Source organism: Neopelma chrysocephalum, unplaced genomic scaffold (assembly GCF_003984885.1).
Source record: "Neopelma chrysocephalum unplaced genomic scaffold, ASM398488v2 Primary Assembly neopelma1_97, whole genome shotgun sequence".
In the NCBI taxonomy this organism is placed as follows: domain Eukaryota; kingdom Metazoa; phylum Chordata; class Aves; order Passeriformes; family Pipridae; genus Neopelma; species Neopelma chrysocephalum.
In genome coordinates this window covers 760548-778046 of record NW_020897760.1, presented here as the reverse complement: position 1 = coordinate 778046, position 17499 = coordinate 760548, and the positions used below count along the sequence as shown (strand labels likewise).

The 17499-nt window shown below is 42.4% G+C and overlaps 1 protein-coding gene across 6 annotated transcripts in view; it reads right to left on the bottom strand.

Annotated features, from left to right (window-relative positions):
* The window catches only part of PATJ (PATJ, crumbs cell polarity complex component), a 140651-nt gene that overhangs the window by 15662 nt on the left and 107490 nt on the right, over positions 1-17499 (bottom strand). For all 6 annotated transcript variants that reach the window (XM_027694499.1, XM_027694497.1, XM_027694500.1 and 3 more), the window contains exons 34-37: positions 5510-5593; positions 3369-3562; positions 1373-1520; positions 185-271 (exon numbers count right to left, since the gene is read on the bottom strand). In XM_027694499.1, the coding sequence (XP_027550300.1) occupies positions 185-271; positions 1373-1520; positions 3369-3562; positions 5510-5593 (513 nt within the window). The remainder of the gene's footprint in view (positions 1-184; positions 272-1372; positions 1521-3368; positions 3563-5509; positions 5594-17499) is intronic.

Here is a 17499-nt window from a genome sequence, read left to right as displayed (position 1 = left end):
AACCATTAACCAGCTCTTCTACTCAATCAGCATTTCAGCAGCAGTTCAGTACAGAAAATTACATCGTTAAAATATTTTGTTCCCCGTCCTCAGCAGTGTCTGAGGAAGGACTGAGCCTCACATGCACCATCCCTGTGCTCTGCCCTTCACAGCTCCACTTCATACATAGGAATTTGTCACTAACCTGACTGTTCTGGGATGTTTTCCGTGATGACAGCCATGATCCAGCTCGCAATCTCCCAAGCTCAAGATGCACCAGGCCTTGGGCACACTTGGAAAAAACCCCCCCCACAATGTACAATTTAAGTAGACATATAATATTTCATGCTCTCCTGGAGAGGAATATGTTTATATTCAGCACCACAAATCCGTGAAGAAAACCACAAGGAACTCTCAAAACATGAACATTTGTATTTAGACAATACAGAAAGTGGATTTAGGTTTGTCCTGAAGGTTTATCCTGGTTGCTGAATGTAGTATGGATCTTCCTACTGGCAAACTGCAGATGGCCCATTACTAAGTAAAAATAAACAAAAAGCCCCAAACTCTTTAACAGACATTTGAAAACCCCTTCAGAGGAAAAATGCTGCAGAAAAGGGTAAATTTAACCCATATGGATCCAACTTAACAATGTACCCTCATATCACCGATTTCCAATTCTTAAATAGGTAAACTTTTGGCCAAGTACCAACCCTGAATGGAAAAAGCAAGGAAATAATTAGCTTTTCCCTTCAAGAATGAAAGAAATCATGTGTAGGAACACTGGTGGTAATGGCAGGGGGGAAGCCCTTGTCTCCAGATGCAGTTTGGAATCAAGATGGATCTGCAGCATTGCTCCCACAAGGCTGTTGGGGCTGGGAGATGTACAAGGATCTAACACCAGGCACTCATGGCCATCCCATCCCCTGCCCTCTCCCGTAGACCAGGCAGCCATGTGCTTTTTAATGTAAAAAGGCAACTTCTCCCAGAACTTTAGTGTAAAATCACTCCTGGAAGATGGAAAGCTGTGCAGGAACGGATTTAAGCTGTCATTGTATATAGCTGCAGCCAAGCCAAAGACATTTATTTCAGTTCTGGTTCGCATTGCCTCTCTGGTTTCCAAATATTCTCCTAACACATGAAATACACAGTTGCATTTTCAAATAAATGCCTAAAGACTAAATGTGTCTTTGTTTTCCTGCTTCATATCATCCAATTCCTAGAAATACACAGAGAAGTGATTTTAAATGAACCTTCCAGTTATTTCAGACAAAATTCCTGTCTCGGTAATCACTTGGAGCCGTCCTGTGTATGGTAAATAGCACTTCAGGATAATTACCTTGCACAGTGTCAGTAACTGCAATTCAATACTTAAAATGTATTCTGTACTCACCTTAAGTATAGTGGCAACAGTCTCTTGTGAGGCATTTCTCATATCCTCCCCATTTACAGACAAAATCTGATCTCCTTGAATTAATCTTCCATCTAGGTCTGCAGCTCCTCCTTTAACAATGTCAGAGATAAACACTCCACTTCCATTTCTAACAATGCAAGAAGCATATGGCTAATTACACAATCCAATATTCTTTGGGAGACCAATTTAGATTACTTGCATTTAAGAGACATTAAAAGAAACCTGTGAGCAGAGGAAGAACTAGTTTTACACCCCATTCAACCATGTAAAAAATCGGCGCGTTTTAAAACCATGGTATGTTGTGCCATATTTAATGCTGTCTTTCCCCTTGAACTGTTAGTTCTGACTGAAGGATACATAAAGATTCATGAAAAACACCATTTATATGAATAAAAAGCCAAGGATTGGTCTAAGATGGAGTTAAACTATCTCATGAGACATAGTTTAGTGGTGGACCTGGCAGTGCTAGGTTACAGGTTGGACTCAATGACCTTAGAGGGCTTTTCCCACCTAAATGATTCTGTGATTCCATGGTATGAGCTGGTGCCAGCTGCAATGCCAAGGTTTGGCATTTGGTATCCTACACCCTGAAGGACACAACACTTCAAACCTTGAATTATAGCAGGGTATCATTTAACTGACTTCAGAAATTGGGCTATCCCTAAGGAGGAAATCCCCACTCTGAAGCATTTAGCGATAGCACAGAAGCAAAGGTGGGAGGGATGGAGACTGCGATTACCATCTGCAGGGTAATTTACATAAGCTAAATTAATTACCCAATCTGCAATCTGCTCACAACACCTGGGTTAAACATCCCCACTCTTGTAAAAAACTGCTGTGGAAACTTTACTGACCACAGGCAGTAGGGATAATGACATGATGATCTGTAATTGCAAAAGTCAATTATTTTTGGCAATACAGGAGAGCAACCATATGACTCTTACACACTGACACTGAACAACTATCATGCCATAAATCTCTTTTGGCAAAGAAAGATTAAAACTACCAGTGCTCTGGTTCAAGTGATCTAATAGCAATGGTTTAGAGATAATTAGTAAAGTCATATTTTATTAAGCTGCTACCACCTCCCACCATATCCCTCTCTACAACTACCTGAACGGAGGGTAAGACAGGTGGGGGTTGGCCTCTTCTCCCCTGCAACAAGTGACAGGACAAGGGGAAACAGCCTCAAGTTGTGCCAGGGGAGGTTTGGGTTGGACATCAGGAGGAATATCTTCATGGAAGGGATGGTCAGGCCTTGGAAGGGGCTGCCCAGGGAGGTAGTGAAGTCACTGTCCCTGGAGGTGTCCAAGGAATGACTGGACATGGCACTCAGTGCTCTGGTCTGGGTGACAAGGTGGGGATTGGGCACAGGTTGATGATCTCAGAGGTTTTTCCAGCCTAAATGATTCTGTGGTTCTGTGTCTCAGGATCTGCTTTGTACTCACAGAACTGCTTTCTGCAGTGTTATGCAGTCACCTTGATACTGCTCAGGATTTGGGTCTAACTCAGCCTCGTATCTTCCACTGACGTCGGTCCCTTTGAACCCGAGTAGGAGCTAAATCTAACTCACAAATCCATCTGCAAAGGCACATCCTGGTATTTAGAAATAGGAAGGTTTCTCCCCCCATTTTGAAACTAGAGAAGCCATGGTTAGGGCCTCCAACCCTGAAACATGGCTACGCTGATGCCACCAGAAGAGTGAGCTCCCAGCTCTGCACGTGGCCACACTCCCTCCGAGCAGGACACCTGCAGGGAGTTCTCCTGGGCTGCTGCAGCCTTCCCCGCTCAGGTCTGTTGTTCTGACAGAGAGGCAGAACCACAATCTCACTGCATCCTTGAAGATATTTAGATACAAAATTCAGTTCCTTATGGAGTTTTCCCTTTATTTCATATTCCATTTGGAATGGCTACAGTCATTCAAAAAGCAAAATATTTTTCATTTGAAGCGCTGTTGGATCAGAGCTGCTCTTACCGTTTCCCAGCTATGCTGAGCCCCAGCCCTCGGCCCGTTTTCTTTTGTATATCTACATAGAAAATCTCTAAGTTTTCTTCATCTTTGTAATGTGCTTCATTTCTATAAACAACCAGCTGCACCTTCTGGGGTGTCTGTCGGAGCGCAGTGATCGCTTCCTCATGGCTGGCATTCCGCAGATCGATCCCGTTCACCTGAAATAATCAGTGTTTGTTTTCCAAATGACATGTATAAATGATCTTTTCATCACACCCTATCCTTGTGTGACAGCACAAATTTGTCAAATTGACACCCCTTGGCGCTCTAATTTAGTGCTCCCATTTCCAGAGGGCTGAGATCCTGGATCTCCCACAGAGTGAGTTTGGTGCTTTGTGCAACTGCCTGGAGTACATCACAACAATCAAAACATTCTGGCTTGGAAGTTTTGTTGGTGTTCTTCCCTTCTTTTTAACCTCAAACCTTTGGAATCTCAAACAGTGCTTCTTTCTACACCTAGACAAAGTAGGATGTGCTCCTTTGAGCTCCCTGTGTCTCTTACCACTCAGATTCCTTCTCCCCCGGCTGCACAACAGCGTCAAGACGAAAACAGAAGGAATCAAAACCACCAGCAATAAATGGCCCTGGAGAAGCCCAGGCAGGACGTATTAAATGGTGATTTTCTTTTTTATCCAATAGATGGCACACCAGACCACTCCTGGAGCACCCAGTTACACTTCCCTTACCGTGACCTGAGAAGGTTTCAGTATTTTAGTAATGTCAGACAGAACAAGAAGTTCTACTTCAATACATGCTCAAGCATTAAAAAAAACGATTGCAACTTAAAACTTAATCTCCTGATTTTGCCAAGCCTAATCCACAGGTGCCTTTTAAGGTGTTTGTGTTTGCCAATATTCTGTCAACAAAATAATCTTTTATTTCTTAATACCAAAATATATCAATACTTAAACATTTTCTCTTTAGGAAGTAGCATGAACTGTAACAGAAGAACATACAATATTAATCCACTTCCATAAGTTTTAAGGTAATGAAAATATTTCTCAGTATTTCTAGATATGCAAAGTTACAATTGTACTTAATTTTACATTAAGATAATTAAGGCTAGTCTATAGTAATTACATTGTTTGTACTAATTCTGCACATACTTATTTATTTATATACTGCATTGATACTCTTTTCTTGACACAGGCATCTACATGTGCTTTATCCCACTAATCTGAAACCAATTCAGAGTCATCTTTTTGATTCATTAATACAGCTTTTAAAAGCTGAAGCAATAACAATATTATGGCCCACAAACATTAGCACTTTCCTGTTTGGCCAGAGAAAAATTAATTAAGCTGCCCCATTTTTACCCCCTAATTATCCTGCTCTGTTAATACACCATTATTTATAAAACGAAAACAACATTCAGCCTTAACGCTAACAAAAATATTTTCAGTGCAAGAGCTGTAAAGACAAGTCCCCAAGTACCCCTCGCTATTTTTCTAACCCTACACACCGAAGCCTTAATGGCCATGCTGGGAATTTGTCCTGAGCTGACAGCAGAGCTTTGAGCAGCTGCACTGAACCCCTGCCTGACGCAAGTTTCATTTGCAGACCAACACTTCTCTCTTAACCCTTTCCCTCCACCTTTTCTATGCTTGGCTGAGGGAAAAACACCACATTTATTCACTTGTGTGTTTCCCAGTTGGATGAAGCATGGCCTGGGGGAGCTGGTGGCTTCTGCAGGGATATAGGAGGGATGCTCACAGGGATACTGGCAAGGATGCTCACAGGAATGGTACATCCCCCCTCTCCTCCCCACCAATATTTGGGTTGCAGGTAGTGCAGACAGATACTTGAGTGGCGGCCTCCGAATGAAAGATTAAAGAGATGAATAATACTAAGCTATTGGACATGACAGCTGAACTATGTAATTCAAGAACTACCTTGCTCAATTAAATTTAATGTATTCTCAATTTGTACCTTCAGTTTATATGAATATATAAGGAAATATGAATTTTTCAGGATGTTCTTAGTGATGGAAAGGAAGACTCAAGTATGGATCCTTCTCAGTGACCTGTCCTTCCCCTACAAGAAACCCCTGTTGCATGGAATACAAGTATACATAAGGAAGAACATCCACAGAGAAAGTCATTTACCTCCAGAATCTGATCACCAGCCCAAAGTCTGCCATCTCGGGCTGCTGCCCCCTCTTCATAAACTTCATGGATCACTATGGCATCCTGTGGAAAGAAGAGGGTGGTGTGAATCCTCCTTCCCAAACACTCCATAACCTCTTAGTCACAACTCACCCCACACTCCCCACCTCTATGCAAGTACAGCACTCCATGACAGGAAAAGCAAGACTATAACAAAGATTTTTTTTTTTAAAATTTAATATTTTGGGATAAGAAAATTACTCCAGTAATCCAAACACAGGGAGCCAGTAAAAAGGTACAAAGGATTTTGTTCATCACTTCAGGGTAGTCTTGTCTAGAGCTTCTTCCATCATTTTTACATGTTGGCATCAGCAGCATGCGAACTCAGTGTGAACTGTTGTATTAATATCGTCTACTTTTAATGATATTATTTAAAACCAGATTCTTTGGAGCTATGAATATTTTTAGGGACTTGGCACAGATCGCAGCTTTAAGCAAGAGCTGAATGCCTTGTGGTAAATAGTGCTGGTTAAATCTGTAAGAAATGAAATCCAGAAGAAAGGAACAATGGCAAATGTTAGTTTATTACTGAGGCTGGAAAATGTAGGCAGTGGCAGATGTAGCTTCAGGGAAGGTTTCAGTGATTTAATCTTATTGCCAGCAATAGATGTCCCCAAAGAAAAAGCATTACAAAGAACATACTGTTCTCTTGCTGGTGCTTTCCCTTTGCATTGTTCTGGTTTGTTTCTTTTTTTTTTTCCTTCTGAAAAAAAATAGGTGAACATCCTGCTACACTTCTTCAGATTCAGCAAGCAGGATGGGACCCTTCACTGTGCAAAACCTGCTCTTCTCAGTAACACAGCCTCAGAGCTGAACCAGTTCTGCTACCAGCTCTGGCTCTGGATAAACACCCAGTGGTTCTTAATTAGACATGTAGCTATTGGATAACTTGTTCTCAGACAAATATACCCTCTAAAAATGCTATGGCTGTGAAGTCCCCCCACAAACTTGATGTACAAGAAGTCAAAGAGGAGCTTTTCCAGCACTTCCAACAAAAGGTTGGAGTACGCGAGCCCTGCTGTGCATTGCCTTCCTGAAGCAGGAGGAGGAAATCACTGCTGGGGCAGAACAAAGTCCCTCCATGTTGGGAAAACACTGTTAGACAGTACATCTCTCATCACCAATTTAACCCCCCTCCCTGTGTTGCCTTCCTCAGCACACATGGTGCACATTGAACAGAAAGAAAACTCAAATGCCCTTCAGCTAATGCTCAGATCAAGACAATATCGAGTGCATGATTCCCTTTCATTCCCACTACCTTCTTTAATGATGTGGACTCTTCTGCTGCTGCTGGGGCACAGCACCACTGTCACAGGTTCCTGCTTTTATTCATGTACACTAGCCCCTGAAAAAAGCCTGGAGGCCTGTAATCACAAATGGATTACAGCTGATACAAGCCTCCCAGATGGGGGAACAGAGATTTCAATCTACATAAATGAAGGCAGAATACCATGAGCTGTGTACCAAGGCAATTAAGAAAAATCAGAAGAGAGGTTTGATTAAAAAAAAAAGTATATATACATATACACACACATCGCTGGCAACTGTAGGGTTTTCTTGCAATAACTGAAGTAACAAACACTAAATGGAGTGGAGCAACATGCGCACATCCACCTCTCAGCAGTGTTGTCAAAATCCTCTACTACATGTGTTAGATCTTCTCAGTTGTGGAGTTTGGGTTGTTTTGAGTTTTGGTTTGGTTGGTTTGGGGGTTGTTTTTCTTTTTTTTGAGGGTTACCTTTGTTTTAAAAATGATGGTGTAACTCTAACCCAACACAAGAGACTTTTGCCTGGGTGAAAGCCAGGAGGTGACAGTGATGTATATTTTTTCACCTGAGGCTGATCACGGGTAACTTTGAGGAAAAGCTGAGTCTGTGGTTTAGAATTTCCACTGCACATTTAACTTTTGGTTTTTGAAACACTTTATCAAGGCACGATAATTGAGAGCAGCCCTGAGGAGAAGGATGTGGAGTGTTGGTGGATGAGACACTCAACATGCCCCATCCCTGTGCGCTGGCATCCAGACCCCGCCCCGTGCCCTGGGCTGATCCCACAGCGTGGGCAACAGGGGAGGGGGGGATTCTGCCCCTCTGCCCCACTCAGGTAAGACCACACCAGCAGAGCTGCCTCCAGCCCTGGGGGAACAACAGCAGAAGGACCTGGAGCTGCTGGAGTGAGTCCAGAGGAGACCATGGAGATGCTTTGAGGGCTGGAGCTTCTCTGCTCTAGAGACAGGCTGGGAGAGCTGGGGGTGTTCAGCCCGGAGAAGAGAAGGCTCCAGGGAGACCTTAGAGCCCCTTCCAGTGCCTAAAGGGGCTCCAAGAGAGCTGGAGAAAGACTTTGGACCAGGGCATGAAGTGACAGGACAACTGGAAATGGCTTCCCACTGACAGAGGGCAGACTTAGATTAAATATTGTGAAAAAATTCTTACCTGTGAGGGTGGAGAGGCCCTGGCACAGGTTGCCCAGAAAAGCTGTGGCTGCCCAATCCCTGGAAGTGTCCAAGGACGGGTTGGAGGGGACAACCTGGTCTAGTGGAAGGTGTCCCTGCCCATGGCAGGGGGTTGGAACAAGATGAGCTTTAAGGTCATTTCCAGCCCAAACCATTCTGTGTTTCCACAGAGACATTTAGAAGTGGCCAGTGAGGTAACACAAAATATTGGCCAGCTTGTTAAGGCAGCATCATTCAAATGAGACACACCAGAGCAGTGAGTAACCATGAGATTCATCAGAAAACTGGCAATATGACCATGTAACAGCAGACTGGGTAAGTACACAAGACGATCAAATTAAACACTTTCAGACTGTATTTAATCTCATATTTCCTAGCCTCTGAGCAAGGAGCTTTCAATCACATTTCTTTAGGTTTGTTTTCCATCTGTGGTCGCTTTAAAGCCAGTCAACAACCTGGAGTTACTAGCTTTTCCCAGCACTGCATTATTAAATGTAAAACTGCACATACCGAAGGCTCAGATTCAGGAACCACCAAATGTTATCAGCTTGAATAATCTGCATCATCTATTTGAAAAGGCAACAATTCAGTGTCACCCTGCAGTTCCTGCATGTGTTAGAAGCCAGACCTAGAACTAAAAATACATATGGCATGCAAAGGTACATTCCTGTTCTGTCTGTGCCTACCCAGGAGAAGGAAACATCTTGCTGACCTGCCAAAACACTGTTTTTCTTAAGCAAGTTTATTTTAAAGTAGTGCAGTTGAACAGGGCTTATCGAATCGATTAAAAACAGAGCAAAGCGACGTATCCATGATGCCCTGTATAGATTTTTAAACAGTCCATAAGCATAAATATCAGTCTTACTTTTCCTTAGCTGATAAACTGTGGCAAACAGACCTCTTCCCTCTGATACCTCTGGGATCATCTCAAATTGCATTTAACGCAGAAGTGATTTTTTTTCCACTGGATCTAGTGGGATCTCAACAAGACTCTGTTAGTTTTGATGATCCATGACAAATCACTAAAACCAAACTACTGATGTTACTGAACGTTTTTAATCACATCAATATTTTAAAGAAGTTCATGCAGTAATGAGATGCAATGTCATACTCCAGCCATCTAACCAAGCCCTAATTGGTAATGACTTTATTGATAGGCATGGATTGAAGCTGTAACATCCCTTTCAGTGCCTGATGAAAAATATAGGATCTATCATGACTAAAACAATACACAACGTTTATTTAAAGGATAGGTTTTGGTTCCTGAACATCTGCAGCTCCTGTTCACTGGCTTTAAATTCAGTGAGTGCTTGATATCTCTAGAAGTCAAGGACTAAATAGTTCAAAATCAATCAATCCAGAGGGAGGAAGGGAAAGTGGTGTCAATGTTCAGCTAGAGATTGTGAATTCATAGTCGCTCCGGACAGATTTTCACTCCTATCCCTCCCCATCTCCTTTCACCACCAGTTTCATATAGATTATAGCCTGGCAGAGTCATGAAAACTGTTCGTGCAGAAGGGGGAAATAAAAACACTCTCGTATCAAGAACACAGTTGTTTAAAAAGAGATATCCAGCTGCTGAAAGCACATAGTTCATAAAGTTTACAAATCCATTCAACAAACTGGAGCTTTAATCTTTGTATATTTTGACTAAGAACAGTCTGGGACCATTATACAAATGGGGAATTAATGCAGAGCTGAGCAGTTCTTGCATGGGATGGAAGGATGGGGAACATGAGCCAGGGCATGTAAACAGCTTTTCTTTATGCTAAACAAAGTCCCCACTCACAGGTGTAAACTGAGACTGTCCAACCATGAAAAGACAGAGTTGAAGGGAATTTGTCTGCTACTGCTGAGGTTGCCATCCTGGGCTGAAAAATGTTTATACTGAAGGGCCTGCAGTCCAAGGAAATAAAAGCTGAATGCACTGATATGGCACTGCATGGCTGAAAAAAAAATATCTGCAAGACAGAATAGTTTCCAAACATGGCAAAAACATGCCTGGTTTGGATACAGTGCTCACCAAATCTGTTAAGAAGGAGAAATGCCCACCAAACCTGCCACATAGTATATTAGAGGGTATTTTTTAGGGCTCAGATTTGAGCTGTGGGACAACTACACCCCTCACCAACAGAATATCATTGTGTCTGCACAGTTGTCTTGAGCAAAGGGAAGGACCAGCAGTGACAGCGCCGAGAAACAAGGTTTTGGCCATGGAAACAAAGGCAGGGAAGTGGGAGGGTTCATGGAGCCTCCTGGTCGACACCTTGAAGAACAAAGTTGGTGCAGAGTGACTAACTATGTAACAGTGAGGGCAAGACAACCTTAGAGAAATTAGCACCCAGTCTGGGAATCCATCCACAGCTTGTACAGTGTGCACAGCATGATCTACACTGCATTGCCTTAGATCCAAGGAGGGGAAAAGCCCTGAACTCTCGGGGAATCAGATCTCAACTCCTCCCCCAAGCTGTGGATATTTTTTCTGCTTGATTTATACTGACTTCAGAGACCTGTCAGGGAAGAATATCACACTCACCCATCAGCAAAGAGCACAAAAAGACATGCTAACACTGAGAATTAAATTCAGTAAGATTGACAGCTTAATCTTTGTATCTTAAATGTCAAGAACTGGTACGGCAGAGATCCCAGGCAATGACCACATAGCACTGCCCTGATTGAACCTCTGGAGAAAGGTGGTAAAGTCAGCATCCTATTCAGGAAAATCACTGACTGAGTGATCCTTAAAAGCCTGCAGGAGCATAAACCATGGTGAGAAAGTCTCACAAGCTGGCTGGCTTTTTGGCTTGGACTGCTCACACGTTTTCTGCAAGTTTATAGCTTCTGAGCCAGTCTCTCTAGCATTGCTTTTCTCCTGTGCAGCTGTTTTTCAGCAGGACAAGCAGCAGCTTACAACTGAAAAGTCACTGAAAACCAGCCTCCAGGCTGTTATTGGGAATGCTGGGAACAGAGGGTGAGGGAGTAAATGGACACAAGACATGAAGGAAGCCCAAACATTAAGTACCAAGGATATTTTGATGAAGGCCTATCATATAATAAAGGTGGATCAGTATGTAAGAGGGGTGATGTCAAAAGAATTGGACAGAGAAAGCCCCACTTACCCAGTGTTGGCTAGATTTGACATGGAAAAAGGTCCAGATTTTGGTAAAGAGGCTTCTTGCACAGCACTGAACAGTCCTGCACTACCGAAGCTCATTCACAACAAGCTATCGCTTTAACTGAGCTCAACTTTGCTTTGTTTATCTTTGTTGTGCTATTTCAGTCCATAATCCAGGATCAAAAACATTTCACAGAAGGTAGGTGAACCACTAGACATTAAGAAGTGCCATAATCAGTACAGAATGACTCTGGGTAAGGTATTCAGTAAGAAATGAGTTGTTTGAAAATCCCAGACCATGTTTTACAGGATGTCCATTTTAAGGTGGCAATCATCAGACAAAAAATATCCACAAAACAGTTCAGAGAGTAGAAATCAGATCCACAGCTCTGCTCTCTGGCTACAAGGCTACCTCAACCACCAGAGCATTGTCCTGGACCAAGGGAACATTATCATAGAATCCCAGACTGGTTTGGGTTGGAAGGGACCTTAAAGCTCATCTCGTTCCAATCCCCGCCCTGGGCAGGGACATCATCCACCAGAGCAGGTTGTTCCAAGCTCTGTCCAACCTGGCCTTGGACACTTCCAGGGATGGGGCAGCCACAGCTTCTCTGGGCTCACCACCCTCACAGGGAACAATTTCTTTCTCTCATCTAAACTTACTCTCCTTCATCTTAAGGCCGTTTTTCGGAACCCTCACGGTTGGGCAGTGCTAGAAAGCAGGCACGGCTAACTGTTGAAATTACATGAATTTTATGTGCCTGTATCTCAGTTTGGTCTGTAGTTAGGAGAACGAATCTTACCACTGACCATAATTATGTATTTGGTGTAAGGAATGAAGCTTTCTGCATGGATTAGAGCACTTTCCCGAGGAGGACAAAAAGTAAACTGCATATAAAACAACACTCGGGAAAAGACGTTTTCTGATTTAGCTGATAAGTTGTGTTTTCCCAAGCTAACATTACACATTTCCAACTAATTTCCTACATAGCTACAAATGTTACACTAAATTATCATTATAAAAGATAATAACACTGCAAGGGGTTTTGCTGACTTCAGGATTACAGATTTATCTCTTTCCCAGGGCAAGTACAATAACATCAGTTATTTCCTTTTCAACTTCTGTAATACTTTGTCCGGAGCAGTAAAATTGCCATTTCATTTTTACAGGCTGGTTCACAGATAAAGTAGAAATCAACTGGTTGCACAGTGAGTTTTGCTGGAGAATTAGCCCCATGCAAGAATCTCTCAGTAGTTAAAACAGATCCTGCTGCTGGTTACTTGTAGGCAGAGGAAACGACAACAGTTATGTTATGATCTATGATCTTCCATTTGCAGATCTAAATGGAATCTAAAAGATAACGGTTCAGCAACAAAAGCTGAAGGTCAAGCCCAAGCAAATCACTTGACTTCTTAAAGGGGTTTATCTAATGCATTGTGCTGCATAATCCCTCCTTCTAGCACTCCAGTATTTTGCCATTCCTAGTGTTCACAAACCATTAACAGGCACCCAAAATCCTAAGCCAAACACTACTGTAGTAAAACAGGCTGTAGAATGTAAAAATGTATTACCGTGTTAATGTAAAAATGCTTTACATTGCACGAGACCCAGAAACTGCTCCACTCAAGGTTAAAACAAAAGGTCTGTTTCCCATTTAAGAACAAGCCCTTGCAAGAGATGATGTTCACTTGCCAACTTTCATAAAAAAGATTAATCCACAATATCAATATGAATATAATTTTTCATACTAAAATACAGATTTATTTTAAGGAAGTGGATAGTATTTGTATTACATTTTATAGGCCCCTATAGTTACATCTGGTCCCTATTTATTTAAATTTTATTCAGCTTGGATAATATTTTTGCTTACAGTTATATTCTCTAAGATCAGAAAAGCTAAAACCTGAAAATTCAATGGCACTATTCATTAACATTCCTTCGCTCTGCAGTCATAGACATTTGCAAGCTCTCCTTTGATTCTGAAATAATAAAACTAAGGTAATAAGATGTTTAGTGTAAAAATATATGACTTAAGTCAGAATGATAGAAAGAGCAATGTTCCTGTGAATCACATGCCAAAGCAAACCAAAGTTTTTCAAAAAGTATACATGCTCATTTTAGAGGGAATAATAAAACACAGAACGACATATTAAAACCTTAGCTCTCTTACTCTCATTATTTTATTAAATTTTAAAAAAAGGAAAGTTTGTAGTGTACAGTCCATAGCACAGGTTATAAAGAATGCATGAGATCCTGAGTGTGTATGATACAGGAAGCCAAAAACCAGTGGTTTCAACCAGCAGCAGCCAGGATCCTCCTGAAGTCCATTCTGACAGGTCCTACTGCTTTTGTATATTGTCAGCTTAAATTTTAGGGTTGATTTACATTCCTGGAAGACACCAGCTTCTTCAAGCAAGGCACTGCTACACAAGCAAGCCATCCCGTCAGCTAAACCCTTGCCAAAGACCCATCAAAGACATGATTTGCAAAACTTACTGCCCTAATTCCTTTTTGTGATAACTCATGTACAAAGCAGTTTGGGTTTTTCATGCTCTTGTAAGCTAATGTCCTTCTGGAATGAAGATGAATCCACCAACTTCATTTTAACATTATCTAAGCAGGAGTCAAAGCAATTCCTCACAATTTCAAGCTAACTGCATTTACCACTCTGTCAGTAAATTGCCTTCTGCTTTATAAATGTTGGTTTAGAAGAGATTGCATTTTTTTTCCTCTCCCAACCGCAAACTTTTCCTCTACAATACCCAAGCCACAATTAAAAACTCAAGACTTCTATTCCCATTTTTCATTCTATTGTTCCATTCACTGTGTGGTAGATTTAACAGCATCAGTATCTATAGCCAATATATTGCTGAAACCCTCTCGAGGCCAATATCTTCCTTTTCATTTGGAGTTACAAGGTAAGCATATTTCACTCAAACAGTTTCAGTCTCAGCTGCATTTGATGACTGTCTACAGAATCGCTCAGACATCAGCTGTCTATACCTGATGAAGATATTTTTGCCTGAGTCTAAATAAAACTGAGATGGGAGGGAGGGAGGGATAAAAGCTTAACCAAGGGAGAATCTGCTTGTTTAGTAACACAGAAGTCACATTTAGGTAGGTCCCCATTGCTGACTGACTGCAGCACAGCACAAAACAGAGCTCTTAGGCTTGGCTTTGGTATAGGAACAACCTGATCTTGGCAGCATGGAGCCCTCACAAGGTAATTAGCCCTCACAGCTCCAGGGGCAAAAATCGTGTCTCGAACAGCTGCAATTTCAAGTCACAGTTTTCTTGATTATTCCCTTGCCCTTACTTAACAGATGGGGTTTCTTCAAGGTATGACTCACCTGGACTGACAGAATGAATCTAAATATTCTTCTGTCAAACTGCATCCCCACCATCACACAGCTCCACTGCAAGCCAGAAAACCTTCTGGGCTAACCCACACGATTAGAACAGCTTTTCCTCCCCAACTCCGGTGTTACCAGCTCTCACACCAACTCATGTTAGCTGAGCACAAGCATATTCTGTTACTTTCTGGAGTGCTGCTCAAGTGTTCCAGTTCCCTGCCTTTATGGATCACTTTCTTTTACTGATGGAGTACCTTCAAGTCTGTTAAGTGCCTTAAAATGCTTTCTATTAAAGTCAGTTGAAAGCAAAAGCACTAAAAAGAAAATGTACCAAATTCAAAGTAGACAACCCAGTATAAAAAATCCAGCATAAGAGGTTTGTTGTTGTTTTCAACAAAAAAGACACAGGATAAAGTATGTTTTTCTGTGTAAGGTTCAGGCAATGACCACTTCCTACCCACTTCACCTCCAGGGAGCCCCCAGGTTACAGTCCCTTCAATCTTTTATATCACAGGTGCCTGTCCAGCACTTAGCTGTGATTTCAAGCCCCAGATAAGCCTGTGAACATTTCTCCCTCTCAGGGTTCTCTAACCCTGCCTGGACAGAACATCCCTGTACCAGCCTCGAAAAGTCTGAATCCCCTCCAGCTCACCTGAGCATCTTAATCACCCAGGCAGCAAAGACAGAGCCAATAACTACCAGTAATCAACTTGACCATTACTAAATTATTCAGCTGGAAGCAAAACAGTGCTCCCACCCTGCTAAGAAAATGTTTGTATCTTAGAGATGCTTTTTCCATGTACTGCCAAGAATCAAATCCCTGTGAATTAACAATCCTGGTTTATAGAAAATTGCTCATTGCAAGTTGTTAACTGGACAAGACATGGCAGCATTCACCCATGCTGGGGTGATAATGGGGTCCAGATTTCATAGAATCATGGAATGGTTTGTGTTGGAAGGTACCTTAAAGCCCACCCTGTTCCACCCCCGCAGGGACACCTTCCACTAGACCAGGTTGCTCCAAGCCCTGTTCAACCTGGTCTTGAACACTTACAGGGATGGGGCAGCCACAACCTCTCTGGATAAATCTCACACGCCATTTGGAGGAGTACCACGACTCCTTTTTAAAACAATTCCTTGTACATCCTGTTCTCTGAGGATTGAAGATGAAAATCTAATAGAAACTTTATGGCAAAACAGTTTCAGAGGAAAAAGCCTGTTATATGAAACTAAATTATTTGCCTTGAAACTGTCTTATATAGAATTGGCTTACACAGAATGTAACGAATCAAAAGCAGAATAACTAAGGAACATTTCCTAAATTTATGGTGAACAACGGGACTATCTGATGCTGCCAGTCCTGTATCCTGTATCCCACAGGGCTGGTTATTTGTCCCGGAATCGCAGGGTCCCGGGCTCTGCAGCCCGGGGATAGCTGGCCATGCCAACACAGGCTTGCTGCCATGAATGCAAATCTGAAGCTGAACCCCACGTGTAACTAAGAGTCACAGCTTGTCCAGGCCCAGGCACAAGGGTCCTGCCCAGCTCAGGGGTCTGCAGCTGCCATGAATCCCGGGCATCCCACGGCTGGAGCAGCTCAGGTGCCCTGGGAGCACCAGCAGCTGCCAGGTGACAATGACACCTCTGTCAGGTTTATGGCTGCTATTAGCAGCAGTGGGGCTGACAAGCATTTATACACAATTCAGGGGGGACAAGAGGGCAGGAGGTGTCCTGAGGAGCAGCACTAGGGCCTCAAACCTCATTTTGGGATGTTTCCGAAAACACTTTTTTTTTTTCTATTTTAAATTCCCACTCTGAGGTTACTTTTACAAGTTTGATTGGAGTACAACCAAGAAAAAAACCTTCTCACAAACTGAAAGCCCGTGTGCTTCAGCCAGCTCCACTCTGCACTTCAATTGCTTTAAAGCAGAGGCCATGTGTTGTGTTCTCTCAGGGGTACGTGGGAAGGTGAAATGAAAGAGAGTGAAGAAAAAAAATATTAAAAAATATCAACGCTTAGAGTAAAATGAAATAGAACTGCTAAGGGGCTATAGCAGTCTGAAAATCAACAACATGGAGACAACTCTCAAGGACAATCCTCCTTTCCCCGTGTCTTTTCTAAACACACATCCTTTCAGCTGATGCTCTCCTGCTCCCCAAGCACACAACCCCAGACCTTGCCTAGAATACCTGCGACTGGAACGGGTTTTGAGCTTAATGGGATGGACATCTCACCAAACACCATTTCACAGGGGTTAAGACACTAGTTTCCAACCTCCTGAACAAATTAACCTCCCTGCTCACAGCCTGTATTTTTCAAGCCTCTACTTGGTGGTTCCTGATGAGATTCCTGAGGTTATGCCTTAAAAGTTGCACTCTATATTTCATTTTGAAGCAGTCTGTCCCCAGCTGCCAGATTTATTATTCCAAAAGCTGGGCATGTGTATCTTGTGCTAAAGAAAGATATAAAATATTCTGAGAGAGCTTTCCCATCCCATGTGAGCTGCTGTTGAGTACCAGCACTCAGTGTTTTTAGATCAAGTGCATTTTAATACACTTATACTCTTGCCATGTCCACCTTAGATTTGATAAATTCTGAGAAGCAGCACTCCTGGTTTCTCCCATATTAATAAATTACTTCTGAGATTCTAGCAACTGGGGTTCATATCCTTCATGGTTTTGTAGGCACTTACACACCTGTGCAGGCACAAAATAAAGAGAACTCAGTAGAAAAAGGAGGAAGAAGCAGGTGTTCATGTCTTGTTTTCTCAGAGGAAAAAGAAAAGGTAAAAGAAAAAGCTCCTGCAGTTGTGCAGCACAGATACTGCTCCTGCTCCCTATTCTGCCAAGACTTTTCCCTTCCTGGATGGAGCATTTTTCCATGGACCCATCAGGGCATCCCATCTCTGTATGTGCTATCTATTAGAACTACAAGAGTACCAAAGACATTCCTGCTTCCTGCTGTCCTGGTTAGAACGGCTGGGACCAATTCATCCCTGGATGGGTGTA